Below are 22,644 nucleotides of genomic sequence, written 5' to 3'. Positions count from 1 at the left end.
AACCACTCATGTTAGGATGCAAGTTGATGTCAGGTGGATGGCACTGCCAGGGAGAGGTGGGGCATTAAGAGGATCGAGGGAAGGATTGTGCGGAAAGCCTATAGTTGGCCCCGAATAAAGAAGTCATGCTGACTCCTGGGATAAAATTGGTCAGAGAAGCCACAGGAGTGTGGGAAGAAGGAATGGGGATCATCAGGTATGGGCAAAGGTGTGAAGACAGAAGGGCCCTGGAGCAGCTGGTCGCAGTCATTCCCAGGAGATGCCTAGGGCTGGACCTGACAGGAGGTGGCATTTGGAAAAGCAGGGACAGGGAGCTGGAGGTGATTTTGAGCCTTAGGCTTGACTACAAGAGCAGAATTCTAGAACCCAGAGCCAGGAGAATGTTGGCTATAAGAAGAAGAAAGCTGAATGAAGGGCCTTAACGGGAGCCCCTAAGTGCTAGGGCAGGGATTCTGCCTGTGTAATTAAAATTCCCAGCCCCACCACCAGAGATTGACCCGTCTCTGCAAGCTTGTGGCTAGAGATCTGCATTTCAGCCAGCCTCCAAGTGATGCTCACATGGGTGGCCCTTGGAGAACTGCACTTCAAGCAACCCCGCTCTTGGGTGCCTGAGCTCCAACTAGAGAAGCCTTTATCAAGAGAGGGAGGAGAGGAAACCTTCGTCATGAGAGGCAGCTCCTACTCTCTGCTCCTCGCCTGGCTTCCTGGCCCTCTGATTCACCACCTTCAGGTGGTGTCCTGACAAATGTCGCTCTCTTTCTACCAAGGAGCCCCTGGGGGGATAACCTGGGCTGGGGCATGAAGGGCAGCAAGTGCAGTCACCAAACCAGGGCTAGTTCTGCTTGAGCCTAGAAGATTGGCCACAGTAGTGAGAAATAGAATCTGAAAAACACCCCCCACAACACATACAAACACCAGCCCCTGCCAGTGCCTGCATTAGTTTGACTCCCCTCCTTTGAATCCAGGAGTCACTGCTTTTCTGCAGTTTTCCCTTTTTCACATAGTTCTATTTCCTGGCCTCTGTGCTCTCAAGACATATAGAATGACTTTTCCTAAGCCTTAGCTTCCTGCTTTTCCAATTTGGACACCTAAGAATTCACTCAGCTATTCAAAAGTATTTTTCCAGAGTTCCCATCATGATGCAGTGGAAACAAATCTGACTCGGAATCATGAGGTTGTGGGTTCGATCCCTGGCCTCACTCAGTGGGTTAAGGATCCAGCATTGCCATGAACTGTGGTGTAGGTTGCAGATGTGGCTCAGATCCTGCATTGCTGTGACTGTGGCATAGGCCATTGGCTGTAGCTCTGATTTGACTCCTAGCCTGGGAACCTCCATATGCCACAGGTGCAGCCCTAAAAAGAACAATAACAACAAAAAAGTATTTTCCCAATGTAAACTCATCCCCTGGCACCTCTGTGGGTGAATTTTCCTTTTCCATTCCATAGAGGAAATAATTTAATAAACTTAGACACACTGGGATGCCACCACTTAAATATGGTCCCAGCAGGAACCAACAGGAAAGGACCATACGCAATGCAAAAAATAAAGGGGGGGGGATAACTAATGGTGATATTTCTGGCACAGGTGACAAATGCACTGATGGATCAAAGTGGGTCTTCTGTATATGCATGTAAATTGCCCCAAGTGGCCTTTGGTGTAGTGTCATTTTGTTGGCTCGGGCCTGCTCACTGGGACACCCCATGGCCTAACAACCTGGCATTGGTGACAGTACCAAATATCTGGAGTCAGCTACATGGCTCACAGAACTTGTGGAAAATGTCCTGTTCCCTTCCCACTTCACCCACACACAGCTCCTCAGGCTTCCCAGCCCCATGCCCCATCAGTCAGCACTGCTATCCTGGATAGCTCTAGGGGCACTTTGCTTTGTGTCAGCACCACATAATATGGACAGCTCCTTGGCACATGGTCCTTAAACCCACCCCAGATCTCTCATCAGCACCGTGGCCTTGGGGACAGCTCCCCATGGAAACAGTTCCCAGATGCCTGCTCATTTGTCCTCCGTTGGGGGATAGCAGGGGCGCTGTCAGTCAGCACCACAACCACATGGACAGCTCCCAGCCTCTGCTAGTCATCCTGCTGGGGAGAAAGGGGGCCTGTGGTTATTAGGTTCCCTGACCTTAGCTACCCAATCCCTCTTCAGCACCCACCTCCATCCATCCATCAACACTTCATCCCCAGAGACAGCTCCCTGGGCCCCAACCCTCCACAGTTAAAGGTGTAGCCTGAGGACTCACCAAGGAGCTAGTGACCTGTTGTATATGGTCAGAGCACTGACCTGGCAGAAACCTATGCTTCATTATAGAAACCAGAAAAAAGAATAGGAGCCTGGTCTGGTGGGAAAAGGAATGTGAGTGAGCCCTTAAGCATGTGTGAGTGCGTGAGTGTGTGTGTGTTTAAGAGCTAACTCTGCCACCCTCCTAAGGACCTTATACTCTCTTTTTCTGTTTTCTTCTCTGTGAAGTGAGAGTGACAGTACCTGTGTCATTGGGTTGTTGTGAAGGAGTGAGATAAAAAATGTGAAGCTCATAGAATGGTACTTGGCACATAGTAGGTATGACCAAGTGTTGCTGTTATCATTTTTTTGTCCTTCCTTCAGGCCTGCACTTATAATCCATGGGTCCAAAGCTGGCAGTGGGAGAGAAGGAGGCAGATAAAAACAGGAGGGGCAGTGTCACTATAGCTAGTTAGGCTCTGGAGGCTGGGGGCCGCCAGGGAAGTCAATGCATCTGTAGAGAGAGTTGGGCAGGGAGACAGATGGGGAAGTAGCTGAAATATTTGGCTGAAACTAAAGAACACTGGCCAGAGCAGCTGGTCCATCTTAGGCAGAGCCATGGTCCTCAGCCTTCTTACTGTATGTCCCCTCTCTTGCAGGCCAAGGTGAAATTTCTCCCAACATTTCTCTGCCTCAGTTAGGATTCCTTCTCTTTATCTGCTGATGACATTACTGATTTCACTTCAGAAAACTCTCAAAGATTTTGGTAAATGGAAGATTTCTAAACAAGGAGCATAAAAAGAGTCTAAATCTTGAAAAGTAGCCACTTCCATGCAGAGGTTGAAGGGATGTCAAAGGCAGCAGGTCAGTTTTGATCTGCTTGTGACTCCCAGGTTCTAGGGCATTTCTCCTTCCTTTGGCCTCCAGCCAAGCAGGACTTGACTTGCAACTAGGATTGTGCTCCTGCTGTTCAGGGAAGTGTGTACCCTCAGAAGCAAGTATCAGGTGATGGGAGAATCCTTGTGGATGGCACTAAAATGGCCCTTTAAGACTGGGTATCTGGCCAATCCCCCCCCTACTTTATAGAAAAAGAAACTGAGGCACAGGGAAGAAGGCACTGGCTCAAGGCCACACTGCATTGGTAAAAGGGATACAGGAAACACAGAGGCTTTGGACTCAAGCAGATGTATTTAAACTATACCAGGTCCCATCTGTGTGGCATTGGCCATCTGACTCTCAGAACCCTAGCTTCTCGCCTGTAAAGTAGGGACACTGCTACCACACAGCCCATGGAAGCAAGTGCTAAGCAATCCATATTAATAGTAGTGGTCAAGCCAAGATGGGGATCCAGCAGACCTAGTTCCCAAGCAAGTTCCATTTGGATTACATCCTCCCAAAACATGAAGCAAAAGTTGTGCAGGACTCATTTGACACAGTCTGCTCTTTGTGGCAGAGTAAGGAGACATTAAACAGCACGAAGGAGGATCTATGCACCTCCCTTGCTTTCCTCAGAATCCCAGTACCTTGGGAAGGGCCTGAGGTGCAGCTTTTTAGATTTATTGGGTAGGTGGATGGATGGATGAATGGATGGCTAGATGGGTGGATGGAAGATGGACAAATGGATGCATGGATGATGGGTGGATGAGTGGGTATGTAAGGCACCTAAAGAACCAGAAATGTGGATATTTTCCTACCATCTAACACTGGAAACTCCTGTGGAGAACAGGGGGCAGTGGAGAGAGTTGACCCTAGTGTGCAGCTAAGGGCTGGATCTACCCTCCCTCAAGCCAGACAGGAGGGTGAGAAGCTATGTGAGAAGTTCTGAGTCCCTAACAGCCCACCCGCTGGACCTGCTTCTGCCATCTGTGCCTTTGAGGCTGCTGCGGGTTGCTTCTCTGGGATTTTTTTTTTTTTTTTTTTTTTTTTTTTTTTAGATTTTCCTTTTCTGGTTAACAGGATAGGAGTTTGCTAAAAATAGCACTAAACACGCTTCTGAGGTATTCATTTTCAATTCCCTTCCTCTTTCCCTGCTCTCCTTGACTGTGAGAATTCAAAGCCAAGCTTTGGGGTTGGCTCTGTTTGAGGCAGAGACGAAGGCACAGGGAGGGGTTAAAGCCTTGCAACCCGTCACAAAACTACCAAATGACAGCATTAGGCCTTGTCATCCGGGATCACCAGATGGGACCTGTGTCCCCACATCTGTCATTCGTGCCAGGGATGATTCAAAGGAAAGGATGACTTTATAAATACATATTAAGGTGGCATTTAAATTCAGCACATCTGAAAACAGAAGGATTCGGCATCCGAAAGTTATTTTTAGCACATAATTCATTTGCAATGTCCCAGCTACCGTCCTTCATTTAGGATTTGAAAAGCTGTTGGTTTAGGTTTAGGGGTGTGTTTTTTTTTTTTAATCCTTCCTTCGAAAGATAGATTCCTCCTTTTTTAAATTAACTCCAAAAAAAATTGCTCCTTCCTCTGCCAGCATCTCTCCTGGCAAAGACTTTTTATTAAGGTGCCTCTAACGTATTCTTGATTCATTGAAATGTAACAATACGGAGTCATTTAAATGCTAATAAGATGAAACTGAAATGCATAAATCCAATGTTGTCAGAGTTTCTCCTGGATTCATAAGAGGCTGGCACATCAGAGCCTGAAGGGACCCCAGAGAACATTCGTCTAGTCTCTTCATTTTCCACATGGGAAACTGAGGCCCTAGGGAGGAAAGGGGCTTGATCAAGGTCACATAGCAGGAGCTTGGAAAACAGGGAGGGGTTTGTCAATGGGCTGTGGCCCCTGTTGACTGTGTGACCCCTAGTATGTCACTCAACCTCTCTGGGCCCAGGACTGTATCTGCCCAGCCCAGACTCATGTCTTAGCTCAGAATACCATAGACTGAGTGGCTTAAACAACAGAAATTTATTTATCATAGTGCTGGAGGCTGGGAGGTCCAAGATCAAGGTCCTGGAAGATTCAATTCCTAGTGAGAGCACACTTGCTGGATTACAGATGGTCATCTTCTCACTTTTCTCACATGGCCAAGATAGAACTTCTCTCTCTTGTTTCCTTTTAAAAGAACACCAATCCCATTCCTAAAGGCTCCACCCTCATGACCTAATTAACTCCCAGAGGCTCCCTCCAAATACCACCTCACTGGGGATTGAGGCTTTAACACATGAATATGGGGCAGGGGGACACTTCTGTCTGTAGCAGCCTGTGTCCCACTAATTAGGACAGGGGTGACTGAGAGCTGGCTGCAAACGAACCTCGGCACAACCTTGAGGGAGGTGCACTTGCTAATAATAACAGGGTGGTAGGTAGGAGGAGCAATGGGGGAGGCAAAGAGGCCAGCCCTGTAGAGTGTCTGCCCTAGGCCAGGAGCCACTCTGAGACCCACACGCAAGGGTCTCGATGGGTCCTTACAGCAGCCTATAAGACAGAGGGGGTCAACTTCTCTGGGTAGGTGAGGCCTTTCGAGGTCAGGTGACTTCTCCAATGTCCACGGCCCATTTATCTCTCAGCTATAGAGTGATGGCTCATGTGAGGTTTGTGCGAGGCAACAAAGATGTCAGTGTGTGGTGGGCTGTGGCGGAGGGGACAGCTGCCTGCCCTAGCCTCACACCCATGTCTCGTTACAATGAAGGGAAATGGGAGTGGAAGGCAGGGGATGCATCACAAAGGAAAACGTATGACTCCTGCTTGATGTCTGTCTTGACTCCTGCAAGCTTGTAATGTAGGGCACATAGGAATATCTAGCCCATTTTACAGATGAGGAAGCTGAGTTCCAAGGACCTATGCAAAGTCATACCCTGCCATGGATGGGTGACCCAAGAGCTGATCCAGGCATCCATTCATTCACCAAGTGTCTATGGGCTTCCTTCTGGATACCAGGCACTGTACTAGTACAAAACTGACATGGCTCCTGGCCACGCAGAACCCTGGGCTCTAGGGCAGGGAGAAGGTGAAGTAGGCCAACCAATAGCACATAAAGAGTGGTGGGATACAGAGCATCCAGGAGTCAGGAGCATTTCCACAGACCTGGATGGTCAGGGAAGCCTTCCAGGGATGCTGAAGCTGAGCAGGACAGGCCATTATCAGGGTGGTGAAGGCCTGGGCAGGTAGTGGACAGTACCCTGTTACAGATGTCAGGTAGGTCTGGAGGATTAGGGCAGCTGATGGATTCTACACAAGCCAGCAGGTCTTCAGTTCTTTCAGTGTGTCACAGGATCATTTGTATGGCTTCACACAGTGCTTCTGTGCCAGTGGACTTCACCATCTAAAACCAAGCAAGTCCCACAGTGAGATCAAGTGCGAAAGTGAGCTCTGCAATTTTAGAAGGACAAACCAAGATGCCCAGAACATGCATGTCCTCATGCATACACCTGTGAGATGCAGGAGCAGGGGTGACGTGGGTGGGGATTGAGCACTGATGAAAAGAGGTATCTGCATTAGGAAATCTCAAAGAAGAAAGCTTAACATTAGTCACCTCGGAGGGACAGAGTTCTGTTTTTCCACTGGTTTCATTCTCTCAGAGTTTTGTCCCTCCACATATGCTCATATGGGTCTCTTCCTACACATTTGATGATAGTTCACCCAACCTTTTACCAACAGACAGTTGTATGTGTCAGTTTCTTTCATTTATCTTTTGGCTTAAGTCTTTTAACCTGTGGGGGAAAAGTCCCCTACTCATATTTTTTTTTTAATTTTCCCACTGTACAGCAAGGGGGTCAGGTTATCCTTAGATGTATACATTACAATTACATTTTTCCCCCAGCCTTTCTTCTGTTGCAACATGAGTATCTAGACAAAGTTCTCAATGCTATTCAGCAGGATCTCCTTGTAAATCTATTCTAAGTTGTGTCTGATAAGCCCAAGCTCCCAATCCCTCCCACTCCCTGCCCCTCCCATCAGGAAGCCACAAGTCTCTTCTCCAAGTCCATGATTTTCTTTTCTAAGGAGATGTTCATTTGTGCTAGATATTAGATTCCAGTTATAAGTGATATCATATGGTATTTGTCTTTGTCTTTCTGGCTCATTTCACTCAGTATGAGATTCTCTAGCTCCATCCATGTTGCTGCAAATGGCATTATGTCATTCTTTTTTATGGCTGAGTAGTATTCCATTGTGTATATATACCACATCTTCCTAATCCAATCCTCTGTTGATGGACATTTGGGTTGTTTCCACGTCCTGGCTATTGTGAATAGTGCTGCAATGAACATGCGGGTGCATGTGTCTCTTTTAAGTAGAGTTTTGTCCGGATAGATGCCCAAGAGTGGGATTAAGTCCCCTACTCATATTAAGAGGGAAAAATCTTCCCTCATACCCTGAACCAGATCAGATCTTCCTGCTCTAAACATCCTAAGCACATTGGACTCCTCATCATGGCAATCCTATCACGTTGTAGAGGTCATTCATTTAATTATCTCTCCTCTGCCCCCCGTCACCTCTGGAGCCAGGGACCATGGTCTGGAATATCCAGTGCCTGGCACGAAGTCAGTGCCCACAACACAATTAATGAATGGATGGTTGCATGGATGGATGGATGGATGGATGGATGGATAGATAGAAAGATGGATATTTGAAGATCATTGTTCATCTTAACACAATAGTTGTCAAAATCGCCGGTAGCCCATTAACTCATGCCTGCTCTTGTCATCACAGATATAATTACTGCTAATGTTTCTCACAGCTCACGCTGTCAGAAATGTAATTATCAGTGCCCATAAGCCACACCGCAGGTAGCAGAGGGACAGATAGAAAACAGCACCTCGGGGTTAGAGAGTCCCTTGTGGTTTGCAAAGCACTTTTGTTCACATCTGGCACTTCATTTAAGCATTGTAAGAACCCCACAAGGGAGATTCACCAGGGGAGGCAGCAAAGCATCCTGATTAAGTGTATGTCTCTGGATCCAGAATGTCTGAGTTCAAATCCCAGCTCTGGTACTCACTAACTCTGTGACCTTGGGCAAGTTACTTCACCTCCCTTCACCTTGGTTTCCTCATTTTCCTAGGGAATAACAAGATTACCTAGCTCATAAAGTGGTTGTATGGATTGGTAACAATCAAAATACTTAGTGTTTACCATGTGCTTGGCTTGGTTCTAGGTATTTTGCATAAAATAATTGATTTAAGCCTTGTAATAGCTATGAGGTAGATACTATTACTGCCCCTACTTTTTTTTTAAGATAACAAAACTACAATTAATTTGCCTCCCATTCTGCTGAGAGGAGGAATAACTTGAACCCAGAGGCTGTCTTCTAGAGTCCCTCCAGTTAACCTTCACAGCATCTCTACACACCAGCAAACTTGGTCCCTACCTCACCTGCTCCTCTCATTGAGGTCCAAATGCATGGGTGCTGTGGGGTGGTGCATGCTCAGATGGCCAAGGACCCTGAGTGTTTCTGCAGGACTGTGGATGGGAGCCCCAGGCACCCACTTTCTTTGTGGTCTTATGTCTTTACTTGAGGCATCAGGTCCATTTTACATTCTACTCTGTAGGATATCAGTTGATCCCAGAGTGAAAATTAGGCTTCCAACTGCATCCTTGAGTGAAAGAACCCTCCTGTGAGACATGATGGGATTCTTCTGTGGCTCAAGTACCCCCTGACCCAGGCTGGGAAGCCTCATACCCTGGGTGGAAACACACTGGATTTGATCATGGTTCATAATTAGTTCCCAGTAAATCAGGAGGTAGGAGGGGCACAGGGAAGGATAATTATTATTGTATAGATGAGGAAAACAAGCCCGGCAAAAGTGAAAGGATTTGTCCAGGGTCCCACAGCCAGGACTGGGAGAACTTGTATTTGAGCCCAAATAGTCTGATTCTGGATCCTGTGTTGGTCATGGCTTGACAGGCCCAGCCCTCCACCAGCCTCTGTTCTTCAGAGAGAAAGAAGCGAGCTCCCCCTAGTGGTGGGGAGAACAACGGGCTGGAAGTCAGGAGACTAGCCCATCTTGGGGCTCAGTCTGCTCTTGCCGTATGTGGCTGGACAAGTTCCTTCTCCTCTCTGAGCTTCATATTCCTCACTGGAAAAATGAGATTAACCCTGAATTACCTCCAGCTCTAAAATGCTGTGCAAGAGAAAAGGATTGTAAAGGAAAGAGGTGGGAGAGGAGACAGGAGGGAGGAGTTGGGACTGGGGGTAAGGGGACACTCAGTCCTATCTTCCTGCCCCCACTGCTTCCTCCTCACTGTCCTGGACCTAGGATGGCCAGCTACCTGTGGCTGCTGGGTGGGGCCAGTCCCTGTGCCAGACCTAGCCGAGCTCAGCAGAGGCCCTTTGTCACCCAACGCTTGCCGGGGCCTTGGCCACCGGTGTTGGGTATCTGGGTAGATTGGTTTCTCTCCTGGCAGCCCCACAGATGCCGCACTCCTGCAAGGGTGGCCGGGCAGCAGGGAGAAGCTGGCGTGCCATCCTCCTCCTGGGCACTCCAGGGACGCGGCAGCCGCTGTCCGTGGTGCTGGTCTGTGGGGGGGCCCCCCAGGTAAGGGATCTGTGGACCCCAGCTCATGAGTCCTGAGGAATATGCTTGAGCGGGTTCCTCTGGCCAGACCAAAGGCCTTGGTTAACGTGGTTGTGGGTTGCAGGTGGAAATGGGTGGCTTTCTCCGACCCCCATGCCTATGAGACTTGAATGGGGAGAACCCTGCATATGGGCAGATACAGGAGACACAGGCAGGGGAAGCGTCTATGCTGGGATGCCTGAGGGCTGTGTCCTTGATGGGAGGGGGTTATGCCCCTGTTGTGTAGACATGGCATGCGTGTAAACAGGGCTGTGATCATGGGTGCTCTTGAGGGGAGGAGATCAGGATATTAAGATGATGCCTGTAATTGTCGCTATGTGTGACTGTGTGCATGGTGGGGGGTGTCCACCAGGGTGTGTACAAAGGGCGTTCCTGGATGGGGATATGTGTGTGGGTGGCAGTGGGGTAGACTCTAAAAGTAGGCAGGTTGGGTGTTGCACCCTGAGCTGTGTATCAGAGTGTGTGTGTACACCAGGGTTCTTGTCATGAAGTCAGTATGTTCCATAGCACAGTGAAAAATTAGGGGTTATCAGGCTGTGCATGGAGGGTGGCATGTCATAGAGCACCCAGTGGGCCCTCTATGGATTTACAGCGTGCATTCATGCATTTGGATTTACAGTGTGTGCCAGTGTATGATGGGGTGTTGTATGAACATCCATGTCCAAGTACCTGTATGCATAGTGGGTATTATTTTGGAGTGGCGTATGTGTGTGTGTGTGTGTGTGATGCCTGCAGGCTGGGCCTTCCAGAGTACTCAGCCCATGAGGCCTCCAGTGCCTTACCCTTGTCACCACTCTGTGCTTGCCCCTGCAGGAGCCACCACCCCTGACCATGTAGATGCCAGCTCCAGGGAGCAGCATGGACCCCACTGAATGGAGACTCCTGGATCGACAGCCCTGAGCCCCTCTGGCCCCTGGACCTCGCCGTGCACCCAGGGAAGCCCCTCAGAGCCCACCACCGCTGTCACCAGTCCACTGCAGCTGTCCCCTGGAGTTGGCCGTCAGGAGCCACAGCCATCCTGTGAGGTTTTGCAGAGGACAGCCCTACAGAGCCATCACCCGGCAGCCTCCTGTCCAGTGCTGACCCTCGGGCCCACCCCGAGCAGAGACTGCAGCAGACATGGGTGACATGACCAACAGCGACTTTTACTCCAAAAACCAAAGAAATGAGTCGAGCCATGGGGGCGACTTCGGGTGCACAATGGAGGAGCTGCGCTCTCTCATGGAGCTGAGGGGTACCGAGGCCGTGGTCAAGATCAAGGAGACCTACGGGGACACTGACGCCATCTGCCGGCGCCTCAAAACCTCGCCTGTTGAAGGTAGGTGCCAGAGGCTGGACCACAGGATTTGGGTTCAGGAGTTAGTCGGCCCTGGGGTTGCATTTCCCAGGCCCAGAAACTCCTCACCTGGGCTCAAGCATGGCACCAGTGCAGTCTCTTCCAGTTCCCCATCCCCTGCCACTGGGTTGGCTCATGTCCGACTCTCCCAGCTGCAGACTCCGTTTGGGGTCCCCAGGTCTCAGGGGCAGCCATGGAGCAGCCAGGAAGTCAGGACAAGCAGGAAGATGGGCCATCGCAGGAAAGGTGACAGATGCCCATGTGTGTGTCACCTGGAGATGGGTGTGGGGCTTTCTTACAGCTGCCAACATGAGCGGGCCTGGGGTCTCCAGAGAGGGAAGGTTGCAGCTTCCTGGGGGCTCCTCAGGAGGGGTCCAAAAGCAGGTCATCCGCCACAAGGAGAAGGAAAGAAACGGCCCAGTCTGGGCACCAGAGCTCAGAGTGTGTCTCCACCCCCCAGTTACCATCCCCTCACCATGATGGAGGCGAGTTCCCTGCATAAACCCCAAAGGCACCAGCAGGAGACAGTCCACCCTAGCACTCCCAATCTTGCAACTTTGGCCAAAGCAGCTACACTGAGCCTCAATTTCTTCCTCTGGAAAATGGGGCCATTGTCTATGTCATGGTGCCTAGTGAAGGCTGAGCATACAGGAGGTGCTCCATATGCAGCAGCCATTATTATTCTAAAGAGAGTAGATGACAGGCCTCCCCTAGATCTAGACCATAGCTCGGGAGGCAGGCAGCCTGAGGTCTTATCCCCACTGAGAGATGAGAAAGCCAAGGCTGGAGGTCCCTCCCACACCATCTCCCAACTGCAGCCCTCACACTAGGCACCGCTGGGCACTAACCCTGAGAGCCTTTCCTGCCGAGTCTGCTCATGGACCCAGTTGCTCAGCTGGGGCCAGTGGGTTCATCCAGCGGTTGCTGTGCTGGCGCCCACTGTTCCCAGTGCTGCGAGGATAGGGGGCAGGTCCCTATTTTCTGCAGCCCCCCTCTCTTGGGCCAGGAGGAAAAGCTGAGATCTGTCCTCTTCCCAGGTTGGCTGCTGTCTCTGACATTTAGCCCACATGCTGCATCTGGGCACTTTAGAAACACTTTTTTTTCTCTGGATATTGTTTGGCCTTGTTGGGGCAGGGAGGGTGGAAATAGGGGGCACATCCCTTCTTCCCTGTGTGAGTCTATCTCAGTGCTTGAGACAGCTGCATGGGGCACTGAGACGGGTGTGGACTCAGCCTGGGGACCTACTGGGCCTCAGCCTCGCGTGAACACCAATCTGTGGCAGAATGGCCCGTGCTCACCTCCACTGTCAGGTTGGCACACCTGGCCTGCTAGGAGGCAAGGTTGTCCTTGCCAGGAGATTCTCTTGAGCCAGAATTTCTGAAGTATCTCTGGACTTCAGACCCTGTGGAGAAGTTGGTGGAAGCCATGGCCCCTCTGCCTGGACTAACAGCCAACTGCATGCAACAGTCTGGCCCACACCATCAGTAGGTTCACAGAGCCCCTGGTAGCAGGCCCACGACCCCAGGTTAAAAAATCTGCACTTCCCTCCCTCATGACAGGCTCTGGGATCTGGGAAGTTGAGCGGCTTGCGGCAAAGCTCCAACTCTGGGGGCAGCAGGTGCATGCCCAAGGGCAGGAATCCCATCCCCTCCTCTCTAAACATCCAGCACCCAGCCTAGTGCCTGGTGCAGGGGAAGGTGGACAACTGCCCCATAAAACCCTGAGATGTGGTCAGTGAATCCTCAGCCCACAGAGAGCAGCTCCCAGATAGCCAAGCAGCCAGAACAGCACATAATCCAGACCAAGTACAGCAAGGGCCCCAGAGACCAGAGGAAAAGTGAGGTGAGTGGGCAGTGGAGGCTTCCTGGAGGAGGAGGAGTTTGAACTTGGCTATGGAGGAAAGAGAAGGGAAAGCATGTGATGTGGCACAAAGCAGCATTTCTAGATAGGATTCCACAGACTGCTGGTGTGCTGCAGGATGTTAAGCATTATGTAATAAAAAATAAAGGAGACTTTGTCTTCTCATCTGTAAAATGGAAACAGTAATGACAGTTCTGACTATTGTTCTGACATCTGTCAGCTCTGTGCCTTTGAGACTTTTGTCTGACCTCTGAGCCCTGGTTTCCTAAAATGTCATGAGCATCAAGTGAGATCTCTGATAAGAAAGGTCCCTAAGAAGGAGGACGGCCCAAGAGAGAATTAACCAGAGCTCCTGCTTCATTGGTCCCCAGAAGAATCTCCCAAGGGGCAGGTGGAGGTGAAAGAGGTAACAGGAAGGACAGAGGAGCCTAATGCCACTCTTGGACTTGGACGACTTGGGTTCAAATCCCAGCTATGCCATTTAACTGCTGTGGGATTCTGGGCAAGTTACTTAGCCTCTCTATGCCTTGGTTTCCTTATCTGTGAGATAGGATAATAACAGTGACTGCCTCACAGGGTTGTGGTGAGGATCAGTATCTTAGACAGGACCTACCGGGCACACAGAGAGCGCTGTGTATTAGGATTCAGCTCCAGAGACTAAATACCTCCATCTCCCCATCAGTAAGATGGGTGTGGAACACTGGTTGAGATCAGGCCAAGCGCTCAGCATGGAAGTCCCCAGTCAGCGTCAGCTCTTGTTTTCAGTCTGATCATCACTACCTGGGAGAAGCAGTCACATTCTCCAAAAGGGGCAGAACCTGACTCTTCCAGGATGCTGGCAGCGTCTCTGCTGGCACTCCCCATTTTCCTTGGCTATCACCCATGTTCTTGGAAGCAGGCGTTACCCATTTCACAGACAGGAAGCATGGGAGCTCAAGCTCACTGCCACAGCTCACATCAGAGCAGACTTTGAACACGGCTCCGTCAGACACCACACCCAGGTGTGCCCCAGCCCCAAGGCACTCACATGACCCTGGGAACAGTCCTAAGAGGGTACCCTATATCTGCCAAGGGCCTGAGGACAACGGGCCACTGGGGAACTTTTCTTTTTCTCTCTCGTATTCAGCATTTGTCCTGCTTGGCCTCTTCTGACATAGAGAAATGCTTGGCCTCCAGCCCCAGCCCCCAACTTGAAAGCCACGTGGGCGGGGGCTGGGGGCTCAGGGTGGCCCTTCCAGACACCCCCTGTGCTAATCTGCTGACGTGAGCAGGGAGCCACCTCTGAGTCACACTCCAGGAAACTGCTCCAGGCCATGCATAAATTAGCCTTCCTGTTCACATCAAGCTAATTTTAGGCAAAAAGATCTCTGAAAGTGATACAGGGGTCTTGAAGCCATAGACAACAACTCCCACCCGGGGCACCACCTGCTACCTGCACAGGCCATGAGCTCAGCTCCCCTAGCCGGCAGTGATGGACGTTCAGTGGGTGGGGTGGCTTCAGCTCTGACCTGGGCGCCATTGCTTTCCTCTCCCGCTGCTGGTTCTGTTCCATCCTGATAATGCCCTTCCCTCGTGCCTGTCACTGCTCCTTTCCTTCCACACCCCTCCCGCCTGAGTCCCTGAGACCCAGGTTTAATCCTGACTGGACTGTTTTTCCAAGGGACCCTGAGAGTTCAGTGAATCCTCTCAGAGCCTCAGTTGTCTTGTCTGTGAAATGGGAATAACACTACCTACCTCACAGGATGGTGTGAGAATTAAATCAGATGGTTCGCATAAAGGGCTTAGTGCGGTGTGTGGCAGCCCCTAGACACTTACAAAATGATGTTCGTTGTCATTGTTATTACATGCACATGTCTCTTAACACCCAGCATATGCTCTGGCTCCATCCCTGTGCAAGAACTAGGCAGTTAAATAAGATGGCGCCCAACAAAGTGTCAAAAGTGCTATCAGAGGCAGCTTCCCAGAGGAGGTGTCTTGGCATTTTCTGGAAAGATTAGCCAGGTAGTGGATGTTAGAGTGGCCTGTAAGTAGGAGCTGTCTGTCATTCACCACTGTGTCCCCTGCACCTGCTGCAGTGCTAGGAGACTCAAAATATATTGGCAGAATGAAGGAAGGAAGGGACAAAGAAGTGGGGGTACTCTGTGATCCTTTCTGTATAGTGTGGAAAGCTGCAGCTTGGGGACAGGATGGCAGACAGCCTGTGTCACCCATGGAATATGCAGCCTCAGTCTCCGGAGCCCAGAGTGGCACTGCTCTGAGCCATCCAGCACACCTGGCCCTCATCCTTCACTCCCTGACCTACACTGCAGGCTGTGAGCAGGGGCGGCTCCAGAGGCCCTGCTGGGAGCTCCCTGCACTGCATATTTCATGGTGGGGGAGAAAGGGGACAAAGAACGCAGGACAGTCACAGGGTGGGGTGGGAACTGGATACGTCAGAGTGCTGTGAAACGGAACCTCCAGTTAATTTTGTATGAATCCTGCAGCCTGTTCAAGAAGGGGGACAGGAGAGCAGATCGGAGCTGCAGCACCCCGTTGCATGAACATGACAATAAACAAGACGCCCCCCCCAGACCTGGCAGGGCCCATGTCACACACAGAACTTCCCCTGGCTGGGGATGGGGGAGGGCGTGAGAGAAGTGAGACGGGTCTCCTGTTTGTCACTGTGATGCTCTATTTCTCTGTGCTCCATCTCCCTAAGGATCCCTGGGGCCCCGAGAGGCCAATGGGGAAACTGAGGCAGCCACAGATGCAGCAGTGCCCCAGGCCAGGGGCCACTCAGACACTGGCCAGGGATGAGGGAGGACCCACACCCCACCCCCACCCTTGGTCTTCAGGAGAAGCAGCCCAGGATGCTGTCCATACAAGGCTTGGAGGAGCAGAGCTCATCAAAGTATTTAAGAAGCCGAAGAAACAACCACCTTCTCAAATATGTGCAGGGGTGGAGGAGGGGTGGGCATGAAGCCTGGGGAGGTGTTCCAACCTTGCCTCTGTCACTAAGTAGGCTCATGACCTTGGGCAAGATACTTAGACTTTCACAAGCTCAGTTTCCTCATCTGTAAAATGGGGAAACTGCATTCTGCCCCTCGGAGACCATGAATTGAAAGTGCTTTGAAGATTTTTTACCAAAGAATGGTCATCTTCCAGTATTTGCTGAGTATTTTTGTCTATTAGGGTTCTATCTCATGGAGGTCCATGTCAAACTGGCTTACAGAAAAACAGATTTTCTGGCTTGTGTAACTGGAATATCCATGGATTATCTTTCCCTGGGTCCTGTCCCTAGGTATCACAACAGACTCTCGCCAGGCCACCCAGACCCGCTTATGAGACAGTCCCTGTGGCCAGAGGCTGGAATAGGCTGCTAGGTCAGACGAGGTCATGTGCACGTCAGCCCCAGAGCACATGGAAGCGGGAAGGAGAGTAAGGAAGGAGAATGGAGGCACAAACCACACCTGCTGGTGGGGCTGCTGCATGGAAGCCCATAACTGTGTGCAGGGGCCGTATGGAGAGGAACAGGCGTGCTCCATGCCCTTGAGGGGAGAAAGGATAGACTTGAAGAGTCAGCTGAGGCATGAAGGCAGGATGTGGGAGCACAAATATGGAGGGATCATAGCTAAACCACCATGCTGTTAATAATTATACTGGTGAAGACGGTGGAACCTGGGTCTATTCAGGTGAGGAAGGCTATGACTAGTGTCCCAGCAGTGAAGGGGCCAACTCTGTGTCATGGTCAAGTCCTGACTCCATTCTTATCCTGCTGTGGAATGTCAAGCTGGTTATCTACCCTCTCTGTGCCTCAGTTTCCTCATTGGCAGCATGGGATAGTAATAGCACCTCTTTTGCAAAGATTCTGTGAGGATCAGAGTGACATGTGTCAAGGGCTAAATGCCTGGCACATGGCAGATGCTATCACTGTGTCAACCAGGGACCCTGGGTGACTTTAAGGGACAAGTTGGGTTTAAATTAGTGGAAAAGGGAGAAGCAGCCTCTCTGGGCAGATAATGGGCTCAAGCAACACATGTGAGTCTAGGGCTTTAGAAACAATGAGGCCCATATTTGATTTGCAATCTTTTTTTTTACTTCTTTTTTTATTGAAGTATAGTTGACCTACAGTGTGGTGCCAACTTCTGCTACACAGCACAGTAACCCAGTCGTACACACACACACACACCTTCTCCCCTCACACCATCCTCCATCATGCTTGTTTTGCTGTCTTGTGTACCCTCCCCCCACCAACAGCACCAGGAAAAATAAATCCCTCAGAAGCACAGCTTTCTGTGAAAGCCCGATGAATCACGTGGGGATGCTTTCCAGAATGCTACCCGCACATTTTTCTGAATCATCGATAAAACAGACCCACGTGTTGCTTGCTCCATGCTCTCCATCTTCCCAGGCTGGGCCAGCAGAGGCAGTGCTAGGAAAACAGTTCTGCAGGCCTGGGGGAGGCTGCAGAGCATGCAGAACAGAGAAAGGGGGCCTGACCCTCCCCTGCCCCGGTGGCTTCCAGCAGGGTGAGAGGGACTCCGTTCCTTGACCGACACTGCTTGGCCTGGTCCGTGCCTCCTGGGCAGGTACCTGGTGGGGGCATCGAGGATAAAGGGAGAAGGGAGAGCGTGTCAGATGGGCCTCTCACTTGGCAGACCCACCATCCAAAAAGCCTGTGTCCCAAGCCCCCAGCAACTATAATTTCCTCTGTGCACATTTATCAGGGCCTCCTCCATCAGATTATCTCACATGGGCCTCCCAGCCCTTTGTGCAGGAAGCCAAGGCTTGGAGAGGAAGGTGGCTCTGAGTCTTACTCTGAAGGCATCTTTGCTCTGCAGAATGAACATGCCCTAAATGTCAAGTGCCTGCTGTGTGCTCAGAAGAGAGAAAGAGTGGATAGAGCATGGACTTGGAGCCCCAGCTCCACCATCAGGGCCCTTGAGCAAGTTACTCCATTCCCCTGAGCCACAGTGTCCCCAGCTATAAATGCATAAGTATACCCACCTTCCAGAACCAGTGGACACAGGTGTTCAAAAAATGTCCTGTTCTTCCCCCCGTTCTGTCATGCTGGATGGAGATGTAAGCGAACATGCATTCATGCGTTGAACAAATGTGTGTTGCACACCTACTATGTGCAGGCTCAGGCCACACAGCTTCTCTGGCTTCTGTATGCTCCTCAGGCAGTGTCTATGTGATATGGCTTTACATGGGGCAGGTGGGAGGCCAGGGTGGAGTAGCCTTGCGTGACATTTCCTCTTGGTCCAGAGATGGAGGAGCCCCTTCCTGGCCCCCTTCTGCTCCAGAGCTCCCTAATGCAGAGAGGGCTGTAAAGCACCCCTGTCCTGAAGTCTCTTCCTGTCTAGCTGTGATAAGTCAGCCAGCTGTGGTCCCAGGTATAGCTGTGACCTCAGAGACTTGTTAGCATGACTGGAGCACTCACAGAGAGCCGACCTGTCTGCTGAGGCGTCACAGCATTACCTCGTTTCATCCACACAAACCCCTGTGAGGCAGGAACTGTTTGTATCCCTAGCTTTCCAGTGAGAGAACTGAGGCTCGGGGCACCACCGCTAACGAGGAGCCCAGCCAGTTTTAGCGCCCAAACAGGCTGGCTCCCAACCACGCACACATAACCTCCTTAATCCAGTGCCTCTTGGGGCCGCGAATAACTACAGCAGGAGTGGGTATGCTTGCAGGCAAAGGAGGGGCAGTCCCTCCTGACTAGAGATGGAGTTGCCAAGGCTTCCTCTGAGCAGGTCTTGAAGGGTGGGAAGGAGGTAAACATGCAGCGATGGGGAAGGGAGCGCCTTCTTAATGAGGGAACGGCCTGAGCAAAGGCCCAGGGGTGAGATGTGGGACGTGCACGGGGAGAGGTAAGGGATTTATCATGCCCAGAGCCTAGGCCGTAACCCAAAGTGCAGAGGACTTCAGCCCATGGACTATGGATTGATTTTTATAGACTGGGCTTCAGCTGCTGTGTTCCCGCAGTGTGTTCAGACTGGCAGCCTGGCGATCGCATTTATGTTTGATTACGCTGTGCTGTCCATGTGAGCGTGAAATGGGCCGTGAGCCCCCTGAGGGTAAAGCCTGAGTACGGCTCCTCTCCAGGGCCCTGAGGAGCCAAAGAACTCGCTGAAGGCAGGGAGACTGAGGCTTTGGAGAGGTGGTTCCCACCCTAGATTCCCTGAGGTCTCACAGAGGTGCCCTGGGGACAGAGAGATGCTGAGTGGATGGGATTCTGGTCCCCCTGCCCACCTTGTACCAGAGCAATTCTTAAAAAAAAAAAAAAAAAAAGTCTATTTTGCATGATGAAACATCTGGTGAGTTTTCGGTTTTTAACAAAGAATTTTTTAAAAAAGAAAAATTTGAAAACCTCCGATACTGGAAAAAAAATACTGAAAACTACAGTGTTTAAAAGCCTGGGTTGGAGGTCAGGTTCTATAAATTCTCAGTGCCTCAGTTTTTACATCTGTAAAATGGAGTGGGTAATATCCAGCTCCCAGGCTCCACACTGGTCTCTGGATTAAATGAGAAGACACATGCTGGGAGCCTGGCCCATGCTGGGACCTCAAGAGGGTCCCCTTGCAGCCGCCCACCCTGACCATGGTCTGGCCTCACAGGCGTGGCCCACCCACCTGTGTAAGGAGACAACAAGGGCTGGAAATTCTCAAGTGGGGACCAAGCCAATTCTGGCCCCTGCTGAATGAGACATCCCTGAGCCCCACCCCAATAACAAGGGCAGGTCTAGGAGTCTCTGAGAATCCTCCAAGGCTCAGACATTCTAGAATTATGAGGCTCACTGCCATAGGATCACCCTCACCCAGCAGTGCAGACACTGGACTGGCCAAAGGATGCCTAACTCAGAGCCAGATCCCAGATCCTCCTTCCCTTGAAAGAAGCTAACTTCACATCCTTGGGGTGTGCCTGAAGCCCCACTACAACCCAGGCAGGGGCAGTGCCCTTGATTTCTTGCCTCAAGCCCTGGCCCAGCTTTAGGGTCTTGCCCTCACTGGCTTGCAAGGGCCCATGGGCATTCCTGGGCAATAGGTTTCTGGCTCCAGAAGCCCAGGGCCCTGGACACCAATCTCTGATTATTTTGCCTCCCTGAGACTTGGTTTCCTTATCTGTCAAGTAGGCTGAGGGGCTAGAGATGCAACCTGGTAACTCAGGCTAGACCACCTTTGGCGTCAGGGTGACCTCAGTTGTCCACTCAGCCCAGGTCCCACAAAGCTCAAGAGCACTGAAACAGCCTGTCCCTCCAGGCCTGCCTGTCACATGAGAGGCCACAACAGGGCAGGCGAGTTATTTATGCAGGCCCCCCTCAGCCCACAACGATTGTCTTACTCTCCCTGGCACAATCCAGGCCCTGCTGTGGTTTCAGACCCATAGTTATTTATAGTCAGTGGAAATTAGTGCCTCCACAGATCCCTTGGACCCACCTGCCAGCATCAGCCTCCACCCTAAAGGGAGGCCCCCTAGACATTTATGCGCCCTGGAAGATGATCCCAGAGACCGTTCCTGAGCAGAGAAGACTCTGCTCTTTCCATAGGATAACTTTGAACAAAATACAGGGGGGTTAAGGAGCAGAATCTATCCCTTCCCATCAGAGGATCTGGGAGGGCTGCATGGAAGAGGCAGTACTGGAGCAAGATGTTGAAAAATAGGCAGTTTGCAGTGGAGAAGGGAACTCTAGGTAGAGTGAAAAGTGTGGACAAAGACAGAGAAGGGTAGGTAAAAGGAAGAGCCAATCATTCTATTTGGCTGGGGCTTGGAAGTCAGAGCCATGGCAGTAGTTATAGTAATTAAGAGTAACTGAGACCTTCCCGTTTTGGCTCAGTGGGTTAAGAACCCAAGTGGTATCCATGAGGATGCTGATTCAATCCTTGGCCTTGCTCAGTGGGTTAAGGATCTGGCTGTGGCGTAGGCTGGCAGCTACAGCTCCAATTCAACCCCTAGCCCAGGAACTTCCATGTGCCACAGCGGAGGCCCTAAAAAGAAAAAAATAAGATTTAAACAAAAAGAGTAACTGAGCATTAGAGATGCTCCAGACACTGTTCCAAGAGCTTTATGTACATTATTTCATTATTTAATCCTTTAAGCCACCCTATGGGGTAATCCCCTTTTTTATAAATAAAGAAACTGAGGCACAGAGAAATTCAACCACTTGCCCCTGGTCACACAGCTAATGAGTGGAGGAATTCAAACCCAAGCAGGCAATTCCAGAGTCCATACTACGATGCTGAATGTTAAGCCAAAAAGTTTGGGCTTAAATTAAGAGGTGGGAGGGGACCCTTGAAGGTTCTTGAGCAGAGGAGCACTGCGGCTGAGACAGTTGGTTTGACAGCCGTGAGTTTGGGTTGGATGGGGAGATACCCCAGGAAATAAAGCCAGAAGGGAGGGAGGGACAGGGCTGGGCCTGGCCAGGGGTGGTGATAGGAGGGAAGCCAAGCAGCAGGACAGAGCCTGTGATGTGTGGTCAAAAGCAAGAAAGAATCATGAAGATTTGGTTTTCAAGACAGAAGCTGGCTGCTTATAGTGTAGATGAGCCAGCAAGGAGAGGAGCAAGGTTGGGGTGAGATGAAAGGTCTGTGCTGGGCACCCTGCATCCTTGGGGCCTGGGGCTAGGACAGCAATTCTGGAGGCAGAACATCTAGATGACAAAGACGCCGCCTACAGAGAAGTCCTGTCTCTGCTAACAAGTCCAAACCTGTGCAGGGCGGTCGGGGGTGGGCAGAGATCTGGGCCCGTGTTGTTCGTTGCTGTATCCTAGTGCCTAGATCATGCCTGGCGCAGAGTACACTGGATATATGTGCAGGAATGAATTTACCTGGGGTGCTCATCATTTACCTGGGATGTCCATCAAGCACGGGTCCTTAGGGAACACCAGCTGCTAAAGTAGCAGGCAACCAGCAAACCAGAAGTCAGAGAGGTAGAAAGGGCATGTGACTTGCAGGTAGGGTTGTGATCAGTGTGTTTAACATTGGCTGGGCAATCAGTTAGACTTAAGAGTTCCTAGGGCGGGGGTTGGGGACATGTCCAAGGAGGACGGTGAAGGACCCTGGGAATCAGCTCTTGCCTGAGCTCTGGGGAAACCTCTGCTGGACAGACAGCAGAAAGGAGTATTCCCTGGGGCTGCCCGCATATACACCAGCTCAGTCGGGTCAGGACACAGGGGACAAGAGTCTAAGGAACTCCGAGATCCATGAGACCACAGGTCTGGAACAGCTCTCAGGGACCATCTCATCCAGCAATCCCAGGGTGTACTGAGGTTCACAAGGGCAGGGACCTGCCCTGGTGAACAATGGGTGAGTCTTGACCCAGGGCCAGGTCCCCGAGTCATCCCTGCACATGTTGAGAGGGTCATCCCTCTTCCCTTCCCCCATTGCAGCCTCCCCCCACCACCCCGCCCTGAACCTCATCTCTCCTGCATCCCTGCCTGGCCGCTGTATACGTTTCCAGGGGCCACCACAACAATGGACCACAAGCTGAACCGGACCACATTAACCAACAGAAATGTCTTGTCACCCAATCCTGGAGGCTGGGAATCTGGGATCAGGGTGTGGGCAGGGCTGATTCCTCCTGAGGCTGTGAGGGAGCATCTGTTACCTCGTAGGTGACTATCTTCTCCCCATGTCTTCACATCGTCCTCCCTCTGTGTGTGTCTGTCTCTGAATGCACGTTTCCTCCACATAAAGACGCCAGTCATACT

General features: G+C 51.0%; 1 protein-coding gene across 27 annotated transcripts in view; it reads left to right on the top strand.

The window, feature by feature from the left end:
• The window catches only part of ATP2B2 (ATPase plasma membrane Ca2+ transporting 2), a 371,725-nt gene that overhangs the window by 241,287 nt on the left and 107,794 nt on the right, over window positions 1–22,644 (top strand). For all 27 annotated transcript variants that reach the window (XM_084989467.1, XM_084989474.1, XM_084989470.1 and 24 more), the window contains one exon: window positions 10,574–11,078. In XM_084989467.1, the coding sequence (XP_084845593.1) occupies window positions 10,880–11,078 (199 nt within the window). In that variant the 5' untranslated portion in view covers window positions 10,574–10,879. The remainder of the gene's footprint in view (window positions 1–10,573; window positions 11,079–22,644) is intronic.

Source organism: Sus scrofa, chromosome 13 (genome assembly GCF_054392235.1).
Source record: "Sus scrofa isolate SSC_HxYL_T2T_F1_AM1 chromosome 13, Sscrofa_HxYL_maternal_Yorkshire_Landrace_v2.0, whole genome shotgun sequence".
Taxonomy (NCBI): Eukaryota; Metazoa; Chordata; class Mammalia; order Artiodactyla; family Suidae; genus Sus; species Sus scrofa.
The sequence above is the reverse complement of the archived record's forward strand: the minus strand, read 5'-3'. Positions and strand labels throughout refer to the sequence as shown.